The following is an 18075-nucleotide window of genomic DNA, read 5'->3' as shown; positions in this document are numbered from 1 at the left end:
CCAAGAGCTCCCGCTGGGCTCATAACACTTTTATATATGTGGGGGCGACATTTGGACAGGTACAGCTCTAATTAACAGACTTTCACTCATCCAACCCGGATTTCAGACTCTCTGGAAAGTCTGCTCCCAATATTGTTTATACAGATACCTGCTGAGATGAAGACAGCAGACAGCTAGCAGCCACAGCCGCCTGTGTCTGTAGTATTAAATGTTTGTAGTTTTTGTCCGCAAATAATCACTACCTTTTGATTAGCCTTGTCTCATGCTTTCGTGCTTTGTGGTAGATCTTTGTTCTGTCTTCACTGAGATATTTGAATGCTAATCAATCAAAATCAAATCAAAATCAAAATCAAACTACTACCTGAGCGGGACATAAAGTGGATATGGAGACTTCAACATAAAAGTTTTGCCTTATGAAAGATGTTAACTGCAACCCTGACTTTTACTTTGAAGGTGAACTTTCTCTATTTCCAGTTTACATCCCATTTTTTACAGTTTTGCTACTACTTAGGTAGTAGTTAGTGAATATTGGCAGACAAACAAGAAAAATATATTTTTGAGACTCAAAATGTGGTCTTAGTATTGGGGTTATGATATGAAAACAAGTGTGTGTGTATATGTATGTTTGCTGTAAACGCGTTTATTTCTGCTGTAAATGTCGGACACGTTAACACGGGAGTGTATGGGGGCTGACCCGCCGCTGGCGCCCCTGCTGGCCGCTGGAGGAGCTGCAGAGTGCGGAATTTGAGGCCCGGGGTCTGTGCTCGGCATCTGCGGTGGAAGTGTGTCCCGTTTCAGTCCGTGAGGGCACAAAGTGTCGAACTGCTCCTTTAAACTCTGAAAGTCTCCTTTTCTCCGTGTGAACTCCTCCTCCTCTGCGCGCAGATAGGATCAACCTGTTGTGCCTGATCCAGGATCAGCTCAGCCCGCGGCCCCGTGCACCCGGCTCCGGTCAACTGATCCGGGGCCAGTGCAGGTCTCCTGCTCCTCCAGCCTCCACCCCCGCAGTCTTTTCCTTCCACTCCACTTGAGTGCAGCCCGTCTCCGTTCCCACGCCTCCAGTGATCGTCTTGAATCAGCAAACTGCGCGATATGCGGAAACGAGCAGAGTAAAACCGCAGCGGTGTGCGGAATTATGCACGTTTCAGAGCGGACTAACGATGCAGGGATCACCGTGGGCAGGCCTTCCACTTTCTCCGCTGGAGCAGTAACTGCACACAGGGGGGACATGAACTTTTCGGGCTTGCTTATTAAGATGTCGACGGTCCGTCCGTGAAGGATTTAAAATTCTAGTTTCATGTTTGGTGGGACGGGGTGTTTTAAAATCATTGAAGCATCTGTGGCTGAGACTTTGCTTTTGTAAGGAGGTTTTTCTTGGAGGAGCTCGGCTGAAGGAGGACCGCGCTCCTCAGGAATTCGACGCCTGAAGCTGAAGTGTCCGTGAACGCCGCACGGAGCTAGCTAGCATGTAAGCTAGCTGTTGGGGGAGTTTTCTGTTTATTTAACGGTTTAAACGGATAGAAAAAGCCGTTAAGTTGGCGTTAACGCTGACTTTGAGGAGGTCCCGCACAGTTGACCTTAGCTAACTACTTTCCTGGGAGAGGGCTTCGGTGTTCCGGGACTTTTGTGTACTAACTGCGAGTTAGCCCTTAAGTCGCTTCTAGTGTTAGCCGTCGTTAGCGTCCAGCCATGCCGCAGCTGAGCCGGGAGGACGGCGACGACCTGGGAGCCAGCGACGAGCTCATCGCCTTCAAAGACGAAGGTGAGCAGGAGGAGAAGCGCAACGTGTCCGCCGAGCGAGATCTGGACGACGTCAAGTCCTCCCTGGTCAACGAGTCAGAGACCAACAGCAGCTCGGACTCAGAGGTGAGTCAAAGCGGGGCCACAGCGGGGCAGCCGGGACCCCAGCGGGCTATCGGCGCTGTGTTTACCCTCCCCGTGTGCTCCTCTGTGCAGGCAGACCGGCGCCCCGAGCCCCGTCCAGGTGTGGTGAGCAGGGGCAGGCAGAGCCAGCTGAGCGAGGAAGGTAAGAGCCACAGTGCTGCTTTATGAAGTTTATGAGCCCGCTGGGAGGGAGATGGTCTCCAGCAGCAGAACACCTGGACACGGAGCTCTGTGTACCTGAGACCAGGTGAAACCTCCAAGAGACACACCTGTAAGAGTCCAGGTGTTTCTGGGTACTTTATTGACATAATCCTCTATTGTCATTTAGATTTGTTTTATTTCTAGCCCTATTTTACACCCATGTTTCTGTATTTGTAAACATGTCTGACCTTTCTTATTAATATTTTAAGCACATTTTTTCTGCATTTAAAGGATAATGCCACATTTATGTTTACATTATTTATATAAATATTTCTGGGTGTCTCAGAGAGCTATTAGCAGTTATATTTACAAACACTTATTATGTTTATTTGCTATATATTTTAGTTCATTGCAAATATTTTGACTGTTTTAATTGTTTTAGAAAATTTTATTGGGTTAATGTAATTTCTTGGACAACTTGACTTGTCTTCATGTATTTGCTCCTGACTTTGTTGGAATCTTATTTTAATTATATTGAGTGTGTTTCATGTCTTTTAGACATTTAAGTACATTTGGAATGTAACATTTTATATTAAATTTAATGTAATATATACAAAATAATAAATATTAATATTAATTAAAATTATTGTTTTATATTTAAATATTAATATTATTTCTCATGCATATTTCTGTCATATAATGTTTGTTTATTTTTTTAAATATTAATCATTTTGGGGGGGTTTAAATTTTTGCTACAAATATTCAGTATTTTATATCTCTCTCATTGGCTCTTTTAGAACACTTTATTTATTTTAATTAGATATTTTAGTAATGATAAATTACTTAAAAGAAATTTTTCATTAGCTTGGTTTAAATTTTGTTTTTGGCATTGATTTATTTTAGCCGACATTTTTGTGCTTACACGTGTAAGCTTCCTGCTTCCAGCAGTGCGGTGAAGTCAGAGGGTGTTTGGCATCGTAAATTCCTGATCTTAATCAGAATGAGGGTTTCACTGGAGATGCAGCTGATTAATAATCTGATTCAGGTCTTGGGCTGTAAAAGCTGAACTGAATGTGAGCCTGAACTTGAACTGGTCTCAGGTCAGCGTGCACTGTTGATCCTTTTTATCTATTTCTCAGCTCTGAGGAAGCAGCAGCGTGATGGAGGCGTCCTCCAGCCCTCGCCCTACGTCGGGTACCCGTTCTTCATGTTCCCTGACCTCGGGAACCTCTGCAGCCCGTACCTCGCCAATGGAGCCCTGACGGCAGGTGCCCGAACGGTAAGACACAGAGATGCTGAAAGTGTTTTTTCATTTGGCTTTCATTTTTCATTTTCATTCAGATTTTAATTACATTTTTTTTTTTTAGATTTTTGTCAATGCTATCTGAAAAACATAAAATGTTATCTATAGAATTTTAAATTTTATTATTGAATTTTAAAATTCTATAGATAACATTTTATGTTTTTGAATTTTTAAAATAGATTTTCTGTTTTTCAAATATTTTATCAATTTGAGCATTTTTATTTATTTGTTTATTTATTTATTTACTTTTTTAGGTGATTTATTTTTAGATGTGTACTTACAGTTGGTACAGCTCAGTCATGCTCATGCACATGAAGCCATTCACGTGACACACTTTAACACGACAGAAGGCCGCAGCAGAGACGAAAATCACGCTGACTCACCTGAAGGCTGCGTGCACGAGCGTGTGTGTGCGCGCGCGTGTGTGGTTGGGCAGGTCGAGCTCAGTGACGAGCTGCAGATTAGCTGCTGTAGCTTGGGGTTGGCGAGCTGGGATTAGAGGTTAATGCAGTGTGACGGTGAGGGGCTCTGATCTGAATGCTGCTCTTGGGTAGAGGCGGGGCTTAAAGCAAACCGTGGTTACAGAGCAAAGTGGATGATGACGAGAAGGTGGTTTTACGGTTGTTCAGCCTGATCTGGAAGTTTGTGATGCGGTTTAAAAAGAGTCGATATGACAGACTGGAGGAAAGATGGATGCTGTTTTAGGGACCACTGTGTTGGGAGGGCAGAGTTGTCCAGTTGTTATCCTGGCACCAGAGGTGGAGGATGATTGGTGCCACTCCCTGAGGTTGTCACAAATAAATCATTTTCCCCCTGAGGCCACATTTCATGTCAGTTTTACAGCCGAGTATTCCCAGGAACCCAGGTCTGGGGTTTCTTTCCTTCTCCTGTGTGTTTAAAGTCTGAAAGCTCTCAGGTGGGTTTGTTATTGTTATCATTACCCGAGAGCTGGTTAGCTAAGTCGCAGTTTGGCCTCCGGCTACTGAAACGTCTTTTGACAGAAACACTGAGAAAAGAGCATCAGGATAAAACTGACTCCGCAGTGGATTTCAGGTTCAGAAAAATTTCATTTTTGTAATTTCTCTTCAAATTATTTTACATGTGTGATAACCAAAAGTGGGTTATGTTCATTGTTGAGATTACACAAGACAGCAAAGGAAGCCTTTATGCAGCTGCTGAAAGACCAGAGCCGGGTCCAGGTGTCGGGTACGAGCCACACCTGCAGTCTGGTGATGCTGCTCAGGTGTGAAAGAGCACAGGTATCTCTGCTCTGCTCACAGTTCAGACCTCCTGCACCCCTCTCAGGCTACGTCCACACTAGCACAGATAGATTTGAAAACAGCGTTTTCGTCTGAAAACGCTCCGCGTCTACACTTGCGTTTTCAGTCGTTTTCACAGAGTTGTGCGTCCACATTGAAACGGCCCAAAACGCTTATGTTCCAGTCCTGCGCATTCGCAAAAGTGAGTGAGAATTAAAGAATTTGAAGAAAAGCTACCTGGAGCATGTACAAACTGATATTAATCTTTTTTTAGGGCTGTCAAAATTGAGAGCAATCAAAGCAACTGCTGTATAATGCCCTCCGCTATCTTTGTTTAGTTGGTCACATGACTAAAATGCGTCATCGTTTTAGAAAGTCTGCATTTTCCAGTGTCCACACTGCGACTGGACAGCTCCGTTTTGAAATGTATGCGTTTTCGAGAGCGTTTTCAAAACGCTGCATTTTTCCTTGAGGAAAACGCCGTCTCAGTGTGGACAGGAGGCCGAAACGGAGAGAAAACGATGCGTTTTCAAACAAAAACGCATTAGTGTGGACGTAGCCTCAGTGTTTTGGAGGAGCAGGAGGAGGAGGTGTGCCTGGCAGTCTGAGGGCGGGTCAGAGGCTGTCATTAATCGGGCACTGCAAACATGCGCATGTGCACACACACACACACACACACACACACACACACACACACACACACACACACTGCATACATAGACACTGCAAATACACTAGCTTCAAGGATCTGAAAGAAGGTGTGTGTGTGTGTGTGTGTGTGTGTGTGTGTGTGTGTGTGGGGTAATTTGAGCGTGTCAGTCCTGTTTTTTGGTAACACGTGCATGTTGATACATGCGAATATCTCCATTTAAAGCTGCCCACACACTCAGGCCCTTTGCAGGTTAGTGCATAGACTGTATACAAAAGATTGATGGGGCACTGTGACATCATCATTGGTGTTTAAACTGGTGATTTATAAACGCCACCTGGCAGACACAGGACACGCTGGAGAGATTATATCTCTCAGCTGGCCTGGGAACGCCTTGGTGTTCTCCCGGACAAGCTGGAGGAGGTGGCTGGGGAGAGGGAGGTCTGGGCTTTCTCTGCTTGTGCTGTTGTGCTGCTGCCCACGCAACTGGTCCCAGATAAGCAGAAGAGGATGGATGGATTTATAAACACGTGACAGGAGAGCAGGTTTGGAAGCATGTTCATGTCTGCTGTACTGTCTTGATGATGTTCAGTCAGCCAGTCCCAAAAAAGTGAATGTGTTCATCTACACATGAATTTTCAGTCACTCATCCAAGTGACCAATCATTTCTCCCAAAGTTGGACATTTCAGTGTGGGCCACGCCTGCTGGCCGTCAGAGGAACTGCAGCTTTCCGACTTTAATCTTTTAGCCTGAGGTTACAGCTGGTTCTCCACCTGCTCTGTGGGGTGGTGTCTGAATGTCTGCATAGAAGCCTCTGCAGAACAGAAAACAACACGATGATTATATTTTTATTATATCTATATTTTTGTGTGAGCTTTGGATTTAATCCCAACTTGAACCAGTTTAACCAGTCTGATGTGCTGTTTTCAGTGTCTCTGTTTTGAGTTGAATCTCAGACCTGTGGGGACACGCTGGTGAAGTGTTGGTGATTCTTATTTTACACACAGAGCTTCTCGTCTGTTTGCAGTGCTGTAATCAGCATCTGACTGATTGGCTGAGATGGCTTGCAGTCAGTCACACCTGAGCTGTAGTGAATGGAAGCAGGAGGACCGAGGGGGCTGGGCTTTAAAAGGTTGTTGATAAAGCCGGCCGTGTGTGTGTGTGTGTGTGTGTGTGTGTGTGTGTGTGTGTGTGTGTGTGTGTGTGTGTGTGTGTGTGTGTGTGTTTAGTTAAAGTTGGTCCCTCTCAGCAGGCCAGACAGACCCACAGCTCCTTTGTTTTCCTTCATATTGTCTGCAGAGTCTTAAAATACCAGGAGGACAACCTGTTTAAACACCCTCACACACAGAGGGACACACACACTAACGCACAGTCACACACAGTCACACACACACAGTTCTGCTTTCTTCACTGTGTTCCTGTACACAGAACAGAAACAGTTTATTCCCAAACGTGGAGGAAACAGGAAGTTCTTGCTGCTCGCTGCAGATCTGGGTCAGACTGATGGTTCATGACACACGCTCTGACATCATCAAACTGAAGGCGTCTCCTTCATCTGATCCCGAGGCAGAACCCGGACCATCAGGACCAGAACAGGAAGACAAGGCAGCAGCTTGATAGATGTCTTCACCTCCCAGACTCAGATCAGCAGTCAGGGTGGACTGCTCCTCCCAACCTCGCCCTCCAGGAAACGAAGGCCATTACATCCATAAGAAAAGACCACAGCACCATGGTTCTGCTTCAGCCAATCATCGCTCCAGAATAACCTCCAACAGCTGGACAGCGAAAACCACCTCGACCACAATCACTGCCTCCTCCATCCCACAGCACGGTGTAGGTGGACCCCCAGAGACCTACAGAAAGGAGCTCCATTCAGGCTGGAATTGCAGGTTGAAGTGGAGCATCTTCAGGACCCTAAAAGCAGCTGGATGACTAAGCAACTGACGCAGCTGAGCTGTGGACGTAAGTCAGGCCAAACATGTCTGCTGTGCGCCATGAGCCAACGCTTCTGAATCCACCCAGGGCATCCTGCCACCATCAGCACGCCTCTTTTTCACTCAGGGTTATGCAGCACTACTTCCCTGAGAGGGGGAGGGGTCTGCTTTGTTTATTTTGGAGTGCCTCGGTAACCCTGAGGTTGGACTCTGAAAGGAAGCTGCCGTCATTCTTCTACCCGGAGATCGCAGCAAGTCATGGAGATGTTCAGACTCTACTGCTCTGGCTAGTCTGCAACAGAAAGTCCTACTCAGTAACTTCCTGTTATGTTATGACACTGCCTACCACTAGGTGTTGCACCGCTCTGTGTAAACAAGCGAGGCGGAAAGTGAGACGATGCAAAGGAAGTCATCTCACTGCAGTGTGTGTGTGTGTGTGTGTGTTTACATGCTTGTTACAGAGCGTGGGAGCAGATAAGAGCTGTGTTCTTATTGGTGGTTCATGGTGTTTTGTGGACTTTGAGCACGTACTGCTCACCTGCTCAGGTGCTTGGTGGTGATGTCACTGCAGTCCAGAAGGCACATCAGTCACAGTGGTCCTGTGGTTAAGGGTCAGGGATCACAGCTGATTGGAGGACTGAGCACCTGGGGTCTGTTTACATTTGATAAAGTGAGGGGGATGGGGGTGTGAGTTTGTGGAAGGGGTGGGGTCAGAACAACTTTGGTTTAGATCTAATCTGTCCCTCTTCTTCCTCCTGTGTAAGCCAGGTCATTGGTCCATTCATCAGTGGGTGTGGCCCTGTGTTGGTGTTTCTGGTGTGCAGGAATGTAAACATGCGTCACAAAGTGCGTTGTCTCATCTTGGTGTCAGTGTTTCCTGCAACACTGACACACAGAGCTTCAGATCAACACACCTGGACAGGTCACACCATCACCTCCATCACTGCACATTATCAGCATTCACCTGAACATCCAGGTGGGTCAGAGTGCTTCAGTGCAGCTGTTAAAGTAAAGATGCACCGTGTGTGTTCAGAGCCCGGACACACACACACTTTGGTGCCGCTGCAGCAGTGAGTTTGTTCATCCTGATGTGAGGAAACGAGGTGTCCAGATGGTGTAATATGACTTCCTGTGAGCTGTTCTCCTGCAGACATGAACCTGATCTGTGAACGTGTTCTTGGACACACGTGTTGAAGCTTCACTTGGATGAAAACAGAAGTGGGAGTGTCGGGTTCTCCCTGTGTGGCGTTGCTCAGACGAGGCTTAGGTGAAACGTGTCTGAGCAGCTTTCGTTCCAGCATTGATGGAGTTTGGTCAGTTATGACAGAGCTGCTGGAACACGCGGTGCTCAGCCAGCTTAGCTAAAGTCTGCAAAAGTCTGACCTTTCAGTTCCTCCACCAATAAGTTTGCTTCGTTTTCATAAGATGGGCGACCTCGGTGATGAGTTTACATTTCACGGTGAGTTTGAGGCCGGAGGCTGCTCCTGTGGGCGTTCTGTGGATTAGTCCGACCTGCTGGGAGGAAACTCAGACGTGGCCTTCAGCAAAGACTTTATTAGGCTGAGGAAGATGATTTCCTTCGGGCTTTAATCCCTTCATCCAGATTTGTGTCAGTGCTGGGATTACTGGTAAATATTGCAGAGAAATCATGACCAACGTGTGTGTGTGTGTGTGTCTCCACAGTACCTGCCCTTTCAGTGGCCGCTGCTCGACGTCCCAGGAAGAGCATCCGTCAGAGACACAGCGACTCCCTCACACCTGGTAAGAGCTTAGAGATGAAACTAACATCAGCTCCGTCCTGATTGGTTCTCAGGCAGGTGGAGGATGATGTTTCTCCAGTTTATCATGTTGTCACGGAGATAGTCACTGATTCAACATGTGAGGTTAAAACAAGCCGGACTGTGCTCCTTCTCATCCTCACCATCACCACGCTGTAAATCAGGGCGATGTGCACAGCCTCTTATGGAGAGTGCACTTATTTATTTACTGCCCCGATCAGCTGCTCGGCCTTTGTAGTTGTAGTGCGCCCTCTGGTGGACAAACACAGCCATTTCATCCATCTCTTCTTCACTTCTTTGAGTTTCATTCTTCTGATGTTGCAGTTTTAATGATATCCTGGTGGATCTGCATACAGAAGAGCCGTCAGAAAGCTTTAATCCGATCATTCTGTTCTTCCAGCTCTGCGCTAATCCCGCTAACTGCTTCCCTATTACTGAGTCACCCTCACATAGCAGTATTACAGTAATGTCACAGGTAGAGTCAGACCAAGGCCTGGGTCGGGGAGTCGCCCAGAAGCATCAGTAACACGAAGAGCTGTTTATAAGAAAATAATCTGTCCTTCCTCTGATACAATAATCCAGAACCCTGAGATTATAATCTCATATTCATCTTTGCCTCTTAGCTGCTGTCTCTGTCCATTTGCAGTCCAGCAGTGTGCCGATAGTGCAGCATCCCCACGTGTCCCACCTCCACCCACTGCTGTCCTATAGCCCCGAGGCCTTCTCCCCACCGAGGACCTCACCTGGCTTCTCTCCTGAAGCAGGTAAGCGGCATCCCTGCCTCCATCTTTAATCCTGTGGGCATGATGGTGAAGCTGAAGCATGAAGCTGAGTTGTCTCTGCAGCAGGGGTGTCCCGGTCTCCTCACGCCTCCTGCTACCCGGTCTCCCCCGGAGCCATGCCTCAGATCCCACACCCTCTGGGATGGCTGTGAGTACCCCACACACACACACACAAACACACACATACACACACACACGGTTCAGGGTTTCCATGGTAATCTCACAATTACATCACAGCCCTCAGAGGAAACAATGATGCTGTTTCTGAGGGCAGAGAAAAAAACTCAGTCACATGGAAGCACAGAGGAAATGTACTGAAGTACCACTGCTGACATGGATCACTGATGCTCTGCAGTGACCCTTTCAGCCAATCAGAGCTGAGCTCTTCTGGCACAGTTATGAATGAGGAAGCGACAGAGCGAGTGCGAGGAGCTGAACTTTCTGTTTGTTGATCCAGTTCAACCTGAAGGCTCCCACCGACCAGGAAGTCATAAAAACACGGCATCACGACGATTCATGTGAAACCTGCCGTACCTGTACAATCAGCTGCTGAATAACACAGGCTCGTGTTTACCTAAAACTGGTAAAAGCTGGAGAATCAGAGCAATGCTTCCAGGAAAAGCCCCGGCCTTAAACACTGAGGGGACACGCCCACCTCCTCGGCCGTCCTCATCGGCAGATCCAGTCGTGGGGCTGGCGAGAGGTTTCTGCACACGTTACACGGCTGTCAGCTAACAAGAAGTCCTCACATCTGCTCGTGTTTCTGTCTGCAGGCAGGGCCAGCATATGTACCCCATGGCCGGGGGCTTCTCGCCGGCAGCACTCGCCATGAACGCCTCCATGTCGAGGTAAGTGACCGAGACTAAACATGCCGTTTTGATGCTCATGTGTATTTTGAATCAGCTCCACCTGCTCACTGCGGCTGAAGTGAAGCGTGATCCTCGCACCTTATCGCCTCATGTCAGAGTTCCTCGTATTACTCCTCAGGCTTCAGGACACCTTGAGGGATCACGATGTTGTGTTAGCAAAGTAAAAGCTTTACATTTCGAGTCAGTTTGGATTATTGTGGGTTTATTTTGTTAAAATGACAAATAAACAAAATAAAACAAAACCTAAAGAAAAAAAATCCAGATTCATATTTTAAAAACAGGTGAGCCAGGCCAGTTTTCTCACATTGTTGAAAGTGTTATAGCTCAAGCTGATTTAATTAACATATATTATCCTGGACTCTTCAGGGCAAAGTAGGTGTTAAAATAAACATGTCCATATTTAATGCAGTTTCTTGTTTTTTGTGGTATTCAAAATATGTGGTTCATATTTCCTCAGTTCAGCATGAAAGTTAATGGAAAATAGCATTTTCTTTGTTGTCGTCTCATTTTCTATTCTGCGTGCTTTATTTCACTGTTGGAATTCAACAATATACCAACTGTATACCATTCATAAACCAGTCTGTCTGTGTGACGCTTTTATTAGTACATGCTCAGATATGGGACGTAGCAGCACTCCTTGAATTGTTGCTTTGTTAATGATCCAGTAGTATTTAACCTTTCCCTGTTCTGTTCAGTCTGGTGTCGAGCAGCTTCTCTCCTCACTTGGTGCCCACCCCTCAGTTGTCCGTCCCCCACCCCGCCATCGTCCGCACCAGAGTCAAACAGGAGCCTGAAAGTGATAGCTGCGACGAAGGCGGGGCCAGCAGCGTTCAGCCAAGGTAAAAATAAATGGCCTCACAGTTTAATTCCAGCAGCTGCTCCTCCCACCCATTTTGTCACCAAGGTTACGCTCACCCGTCTCACGCCTGTGTCCCCACAGGAAGGCGACGCCTGAAACAAAGCGCGAGGGCGACGAGGACAAAAAGCTGCACATCAAGAAGCCGCTGAACGCCTTTATGCTGTACATGAGGGAGGAGCGGCCCAAAGTGGTCGCCATGTGCAAAGTGAAGGAGAGCTCGTCCATCAACCAGATCCTCGGACAGAGGGTACTGCACCAGGGGGCGGAGCTTAATTTTTAGTCTAATGTCTTTACGCATTTTAACGTTCCAGACACATTTTATTCACATATTCATGTTCAAATATTCATGTTTTCATATTTACATTTATTTCACATTTAAAATGTAAAATGATTGACAGCTGTGATGTTTTCAGAATAAATCAAGTTTTTATTCTTGATTCATAAATCAAGACAATTATGAATAAAATACATTTTAATAATTAAGTTGTCATTTGGACAGAAAGTTGGAGGTCAGAGGTCACTCTTAGTGACATTATGGAGAAAGTGATGTCAGGTGTAGCGTCATAAAGCCGTCGGGATGAATTGAAGAAACTGAAGTTCAGAAAGGATCAAATCAGTTTCATGTTTGAGATTTTAACTTTATCAAAATTACATAAAGGAAAGTTGTAAGATTCTCTGAATCATCAAACATTCAAAGTTATGATGAAATCATTTCATCACAGCTAAAATAATGGTAAAGTCATGTGATGAGGTAGATTGTCCCTTCTTGATCCTACTTCCTGTTAAAAGAGGGTTCTTCCTCCTCACTGTGGCCGAGTCCTGCAGGGCTGTAAATAAATATAAGTATATATAAATAAGTTTAGATTGAATCTGATTGGTGGGTTGTTTGTTTGTTTGTTTTCCGTGTTCGTGGATTCGTCATTTTTCACGTGTGTGCTGTGTTTTTTCCGTCCTCAGTGGCACTCACTGACGAAGGACGAGCAGGCCAAATACTACGAGCTGGCACGCCAAGAGAGGCTCCTGCACTCCAAGCTTTACCCCGGCTGGTCGGCCAGAGACAACTATGTGAGTATGAAAGTCGCGTGATCATGTGTCACATGTTCGTGTCAGCTGACGTGCTCACGGCTCGTTTCCTGCAGGGGAAGAAGAAGAAGAGGAAGAGGGCGAGGATGGAGATGAAGCTCGAAGGTGAGGCAATGTTTGCTGTTTTCTTTGTGACGATGTAGAAAATGTCACAATGATGTCACTTTTGTGCGTCTGCTCCTCAGTTGCCGCGGCGGCACCGTCAGACAACTTCCCCCCGCAGCTGAAGAGGCCTCGTGTCTCCGTGGGAGCCGAGGACCCACCGCCGCCTCCACCGCACACACAGACTGCACACGCGCGCCATCACCTGACGCAGCCGCACACCGTCTCTCACCTGACACACACCCACCTGTCACAGGCGAGCCCCGCCTCCTCCTTGGACTCTCCCGCGACTCCCACCACGTCGCTGGCCTCGCCCGCTGCCCCGGCGCCGACGCACACGGAGCACACACACTCGTCGTCCTTCAGTGGGCACACGTCACCGTACCCCGAGCAGCTGCAGCCGCTCTCCCTTACCACCAAGCCCCAGCGGCCACCACTGTCCCTGAACCGCGCCACCATCACCACGGGCCCCTCCACGCCCTCCTCCAACACCGCCTCGTCCCCTCCACAACGGCCCCCTCCTCTACGCTCTCAGCCTTTCCTGGCCCCGCCTCCTACCTCTTCGAGCTCTCACGGTGCCTTAACTCAGCAGCTCCGAAGAACCAATCAGCCGTGACGAACGGCGTGAGAAAAATATAAATTCTGACCTCGTTTTTACCGCCACTGTTTTTTATGCTCTTTTCTATCCGTGTCATGTTTGTACGAGAATAAAAGGACGTGTAATTGGTCAATATTTGACTGCACCTCGGACTCCAAGGAACTATTTTTACACTTTTTCAGGAAGTAACGGTGAGGGGGCGGGGCTTAGTTTGTTTAACATGCTTTTTTTACCTGGTAGTTTTGAGTGTAAAGAGATTTCCTGTTTCCTCCTCTTTGTCAATAAACCTTCACTCAGCTCTCACCTGAAGTTTCAGAGCTCTCTGTGTGCAGCGTCCGACAGGCTCTGACTCTGGGGTCAAAGATCATCATCGAAACATCACGCCCCATTGTTTTTATCTCGTTTACTGTTTGCAGCAGATTATCCGAGTCCCTATGGAATCAGAGTCAGGAATATTTTGAAAGAATCAAGCCTAGATAATGTCCGACATTGACGTCATGAATTATAAAGAAAACGAGCTTCATCTCTGAGACTAAACAAGAAAAATAAAGGTGCACACATACACGGTACTTTACTACACGCAGGCTTTTTCTTTGTTGCTTCCAGAGTTTCAGTGTTTTATGTGTAGACGAAGGAAAAAGAAAACTTGGCCTCTGTGCCGTGTTTTTGGATCAAGCTGAATTATTTGTTGGATATGGTTATGTCACCACCTACTGCTCTGTCCAGCTCCACAGACCTTGAGGTTATTTTTTTGTTTTGGTTTTATGAGGACAAAAACATTTTCCAAAACTAATTTGGGAAAAATAATAAACTCGTGTACATGTGGTCATAGCCTTGATTCCACTGACGTTAATGTCTTGGAAAGATTTAGGAAAAAGGTTTTGAGAAACACTCAGCAAAAGAAAATATACTTGGAAAATCCAACATTTAAATACAGAAATTTATCACAAAAAAGGGCGACTCTCTCAGGAAGTAACGGTGAGGGGGCCCCAATAATCTGTGCCACATTTTAACAGTGGCTGTTAAAGTGTGGCAGGTGACAAAAAAGGTAGATTAAAGTCATCAAAAGTTAAAACCTTGGATAATGTGTAGAGATGATCCAAGTTTTCCTTGTAAAATTATAATCTGTACAGAAACTCAAATTTAAAGAGCTCTGCTGTGTTCTGAGATTAAAGTCATTAAAACATTAACATATCTGTAACTGCGTTCACAGGAAGGTAAAAAAGGTCCTGAATGTTCTTTAGAAGTGTGGCTCCTCTCCGTGAGGTTGTAAGGAAAAACATGGACCCTTCCTGAAGGTAAGATTCCTGAAAATCCGTGTTTGGTTAGAGGTGGGCAGCATATCGATACCAACACTGGTGCCAGTATCGGATCCATGCTTTGTTTCTCAAAGTCCAGTATGTATCCCACCGCCCACCCATACCTACATTGTCTTCTGCAGGTCATGGTCATGGGGGTGGGGCGTGAACCAATCACTTACATTCACACCTACATGCATTTAGAATCACCAATTAACCCAACCACACTGTATCCCACTGAGCTGTGTTAAATTAATGTTTTAATCTTTTTATGAAAGAATAAACGTCAGTCGTTTACAGTCTTTAGCACATTTAAACAACAGACGCTGGCCTTTAAAAACGGGCACATTTACACCCCAGCTCTACAAAACACACAGCATCAATATGTAAGAAAACTGTTAACTAATCATCATAAGTAGTAAAAATCACAATGCTGTCGTTGTTTAGTGTTAATTAAAATGTGTTCAGAATTTGGCAAATGTAAAAGAAAAAAAAAGCTCATAAATAATGACACACTGCTCTCCCCTACATCAGCTGGTTAAAAGTATTAGAACCAGAAATACTGCTCTTAGTTTGCTTGGTATTGGATCAATACCAATGTTTGCAGTGTTGCACAGCACTTCCAGATTCAAAAGCTCAACCAGGAGTCCAGTCATGAATACCTGAACCTGCTGGACTGAAACCAACCATGATAAACTTGTTCATTACATTTCCTCCAAACTCAGAGCCGCTGCTGGACCATTACATGAACATCACTCACCAAATATTTCAGAGGTTTGAGTTTCTGCCGTTTTAGGTGCAGTTGTGCTCTGGAAGGTGCCCAGTGCTCTCTGAGCAGGTAAGAGTTTCCTGTGTCACCCTGTTCCGACAAAGACCCGGCAGAGGAGCTCGAAGGAAAGACCTTGACTCTAATCTGGGCCTGAACACTGAACACAATTCACACAGCTGAAGGTACATCAGCCGCATCATGCTGCTTCATGCTGCTTCATGCTGTCAGGTAAAAACCCTGTGATCATGGACAGGAAACCCCATATTAGCTACACTTGACAACAACGGGGAGGAAGAGGTTGATTTAAACAGCAAGAGGCCTCCACCCGAAGCACAATCATGGAGAGTTGAGGGGGTAAGGTCTTGAGGCCTTAATGTAAGTTAATGAAGCTCTTCCATCACCTGACCTCTGGAGGGTGCCGTAGATCATGGAGAACAAAGATGTGCAGACGTCCTGGTGAGAGATCAAAGACGTCCTGATAGCAGTAAACCTGATTCTGCTAGACTGAAACTGACTTTCACTTTTTCTTTCAAGGAAAAGACCATCTCTGAACCGAGAAGGGGGCCTAAGGGTTCATTTTTCTTACAATGCTGTGATTGCAGCCAACTCTCTGTGAATGTACTCATGACCAATGATCAATGGTGTGAGTACAAAAAAAATCATTATTACAATATAATGTTTTAAATTTGCTTAGATCAGAGGAATAGGGAAGGATTTGTCTGTGTTTCAGTTTGGCTTAGCTTTAGGCCTGAGAGTGTGTGTAATTGTTTAGAGGGAAATAAATTTATTAACACTGGAGGTCTGCTGTCATAAAAGGAGACAGGAAGCTACAGTTGGGGGTTGCTGATGCTGATGCTTGTACCTTTAATAAAAACTCATAATTGTTATGACTTAGAAGTAGGTTTGCAGGAGACTCTCCACATGATCTGTAAATGTAAGACAACAAGAGGCCACTGGCCCAGTGGATGCAGAGTGGGGGTCTCAGTGTTTGAAATATGTTAACTCTGTTTTCTATGTTGTGTAGAGGAATTTGGTGTAGCTTGGGTGAGATTACTTTTATGACCGGCAGGATGTCATGTACACAGAGACACACACACACAGTGCTTAAACTGTTACACTCACACATACACACAGGTACGTGCACACATTCACTTACGTGCACTTACATAGACATACGGATACGTGCACACACAGGCACTCACGTGCTCATGCATACGCACACAAACACAGAGTTTGCAACACACCATGGGGTCGCTTCTATAAAGCTGACTGTAACAAACAAAGGAGTGGAAGATCTGCAGAGGGACACCAGCCTTGCACGTCTCCCCTTCTAGAAGATGCTTAAATGAAGATGAATGAAGATGAATAAAGGTTTTGTGAAAATGACTACTGAGTCCGGTGCTGTCTCTGGATGCCTCGAGGAATAAAAAAGAATTGATTTTGTAACAATGGTCATGACAATTTGCATATGAATGATCATAAATTGACCTCATATTGTTAGTGTGCTAGTTTCAGTCATTATGCAGATGTCCTGTTTATAAGGTTGGAAATCTGCAGTTAGCTGAGACTGAAGAAGTCACCTGGATAATGATGAAACATTTCTCCCACTGATATGGCATGTAGATTCAAGATTTAAGGTCTTTATTGTCAGTACAACAATATACACAATATACAGCATACCAAAATGCCGTTTCACCCCAAGCCCCCTCGTTCATTATAATTATATAAGAAGTATATCTCGAAGAGATATAAAACCAGAAATTACAAATAAAAATAATTTTATTTTGAGGTAAAATTAGGAGCTAAAAAGGTACTATTACGAACTATATCTATGAACAATACACAAAGACTGGACAGAGACAATACAAAGTTATGTTCAGGATATTGTAGACAAAACAGGACGAAGACACGTGCAAGATGCAAAAAGTGCAAAAAAGCATGTTGTTCCCAGTTCCAGTTTGTAGTAGATTTGTGGAAGTTTGTGTTGTTTTTGAGTCTTTTGTTGAGTATTGTATCAAGAAATAACCCCAGATACTTTCTAAGATTAAAGATTTCATAAAAAAATTTTTTTAAGTAAATAAAAGTAAAAATCACTTAAAAAACCTGACTGTGTCCCAGTGATTTATGGCAGTTTATGCACATTTCCAAAAAGAATAAACTGTCAGTTCAGTGTAAGAATACAGAAAAATTGCTGTTTTTTAATTTTTTGTCTTAGATGATAAAACTGTTAAAAATTAAACCATTGTTTATCAGTCAGTGATTAAAAAAAAAACCCTTAAAATTTGGATTAAAGTTTATATTAAAGTTTAATTTAAAGTTTATAATATCATAAATCTCTGGGGAGAGATGATAAATTGTACTGAGATTTTCATTTCTGCTAATCTCAGATTACAGTGAAACACATCTAATCTGCTATTCTCATCTCACACATCAAAGGCACTCAGCTCACGCCTTTCATGTGTGAGCTGAGCTGCTCACAGGCCGAAGAACACATCTTGACCTTTGACCTGCAGTTGTTGCTGATTCCTAGCAGTGTGCTGGGCCACGTCACTGCTGTCAAACTGCTGGATTTATGGTCTGCAGGTGAGTGTTGACTCATTGTGAAACTCAAACAGCTGAGGGCATCGTGACCAGTGTTACCTGCAGGAAAGGAAAAAACATAGTTGTGCAACACCTGTCCAGGGCAGTCCACCACACTGTCAGGTGTGCCAGAAGGCGGGGTTGAACCTTCACATCTGCTGCAGGTGGAGAGCTAACAGATGCGTG

General features: G+C 45.2%; 1 protein-coding gene across 2 annotated transcripts; it reads left to right on the top strand.

The window, feature by feature from the left end:
- The first annotated feature begins 614 nt into the window (after positions 1–614).
- LOC101466461 (transcription factor 7-like 1-A) lies at positions 615–13545 on the top strand. 2 transcript variants are annotated; one of them, XM_023155697.2, is made up of 12 exons: positions 615–1866; positions 1957–2026; positions 3165–3304; positions 8855–8932; positions 9596–9713; positions 9798–9879; positions 10505–10579; positions 11296–11439; positions 11541–11706; positions 12417–12524; positions 12599–12647; positions 12728–13545. In XM_023155697.2, the coding sequence occupies exons 1-12, from the start codon at positions 1690–1692 to the stop codon at positions 13258–13260; spliced, it is 1740 nt and encodes a 579-aa protein (XP_023011465.2). In that variant the 5' UTR covers positions 615–1689; the 3' UTR covers positions 13261–13545. The 2 variants fall into 2 exon arrangements, with proteins under 2 accessions (XP_023011465.2, XP_004556180.2); XM_004556123.5 differs by having other exon boundaries at positions 616–1866; positions 9795–9879.
- Positions 13546–18075: the final 4530 nt, after the last annotated feature.

This window comes from Maylandia zebra, linkage group LG7, assembly GCF_041146795.1.
Source record: "Maylandia zebra isolate NMK-2024a linkage group LG7, Mzebra_GT3a, whole genome shotgun sequence".
Classification (NCBI taxonomy): Eukaryota; Metazoa; Chordata; class Actinopteri; order Cichliformes; family Cichlidae; genus Maylandia; species Maylandia zebra.
The sequence above is the reverse complement of the archived record's forward strand: the minus strand, read 5'-3'. Positions and strand labels throughout refer to the sequence as shown.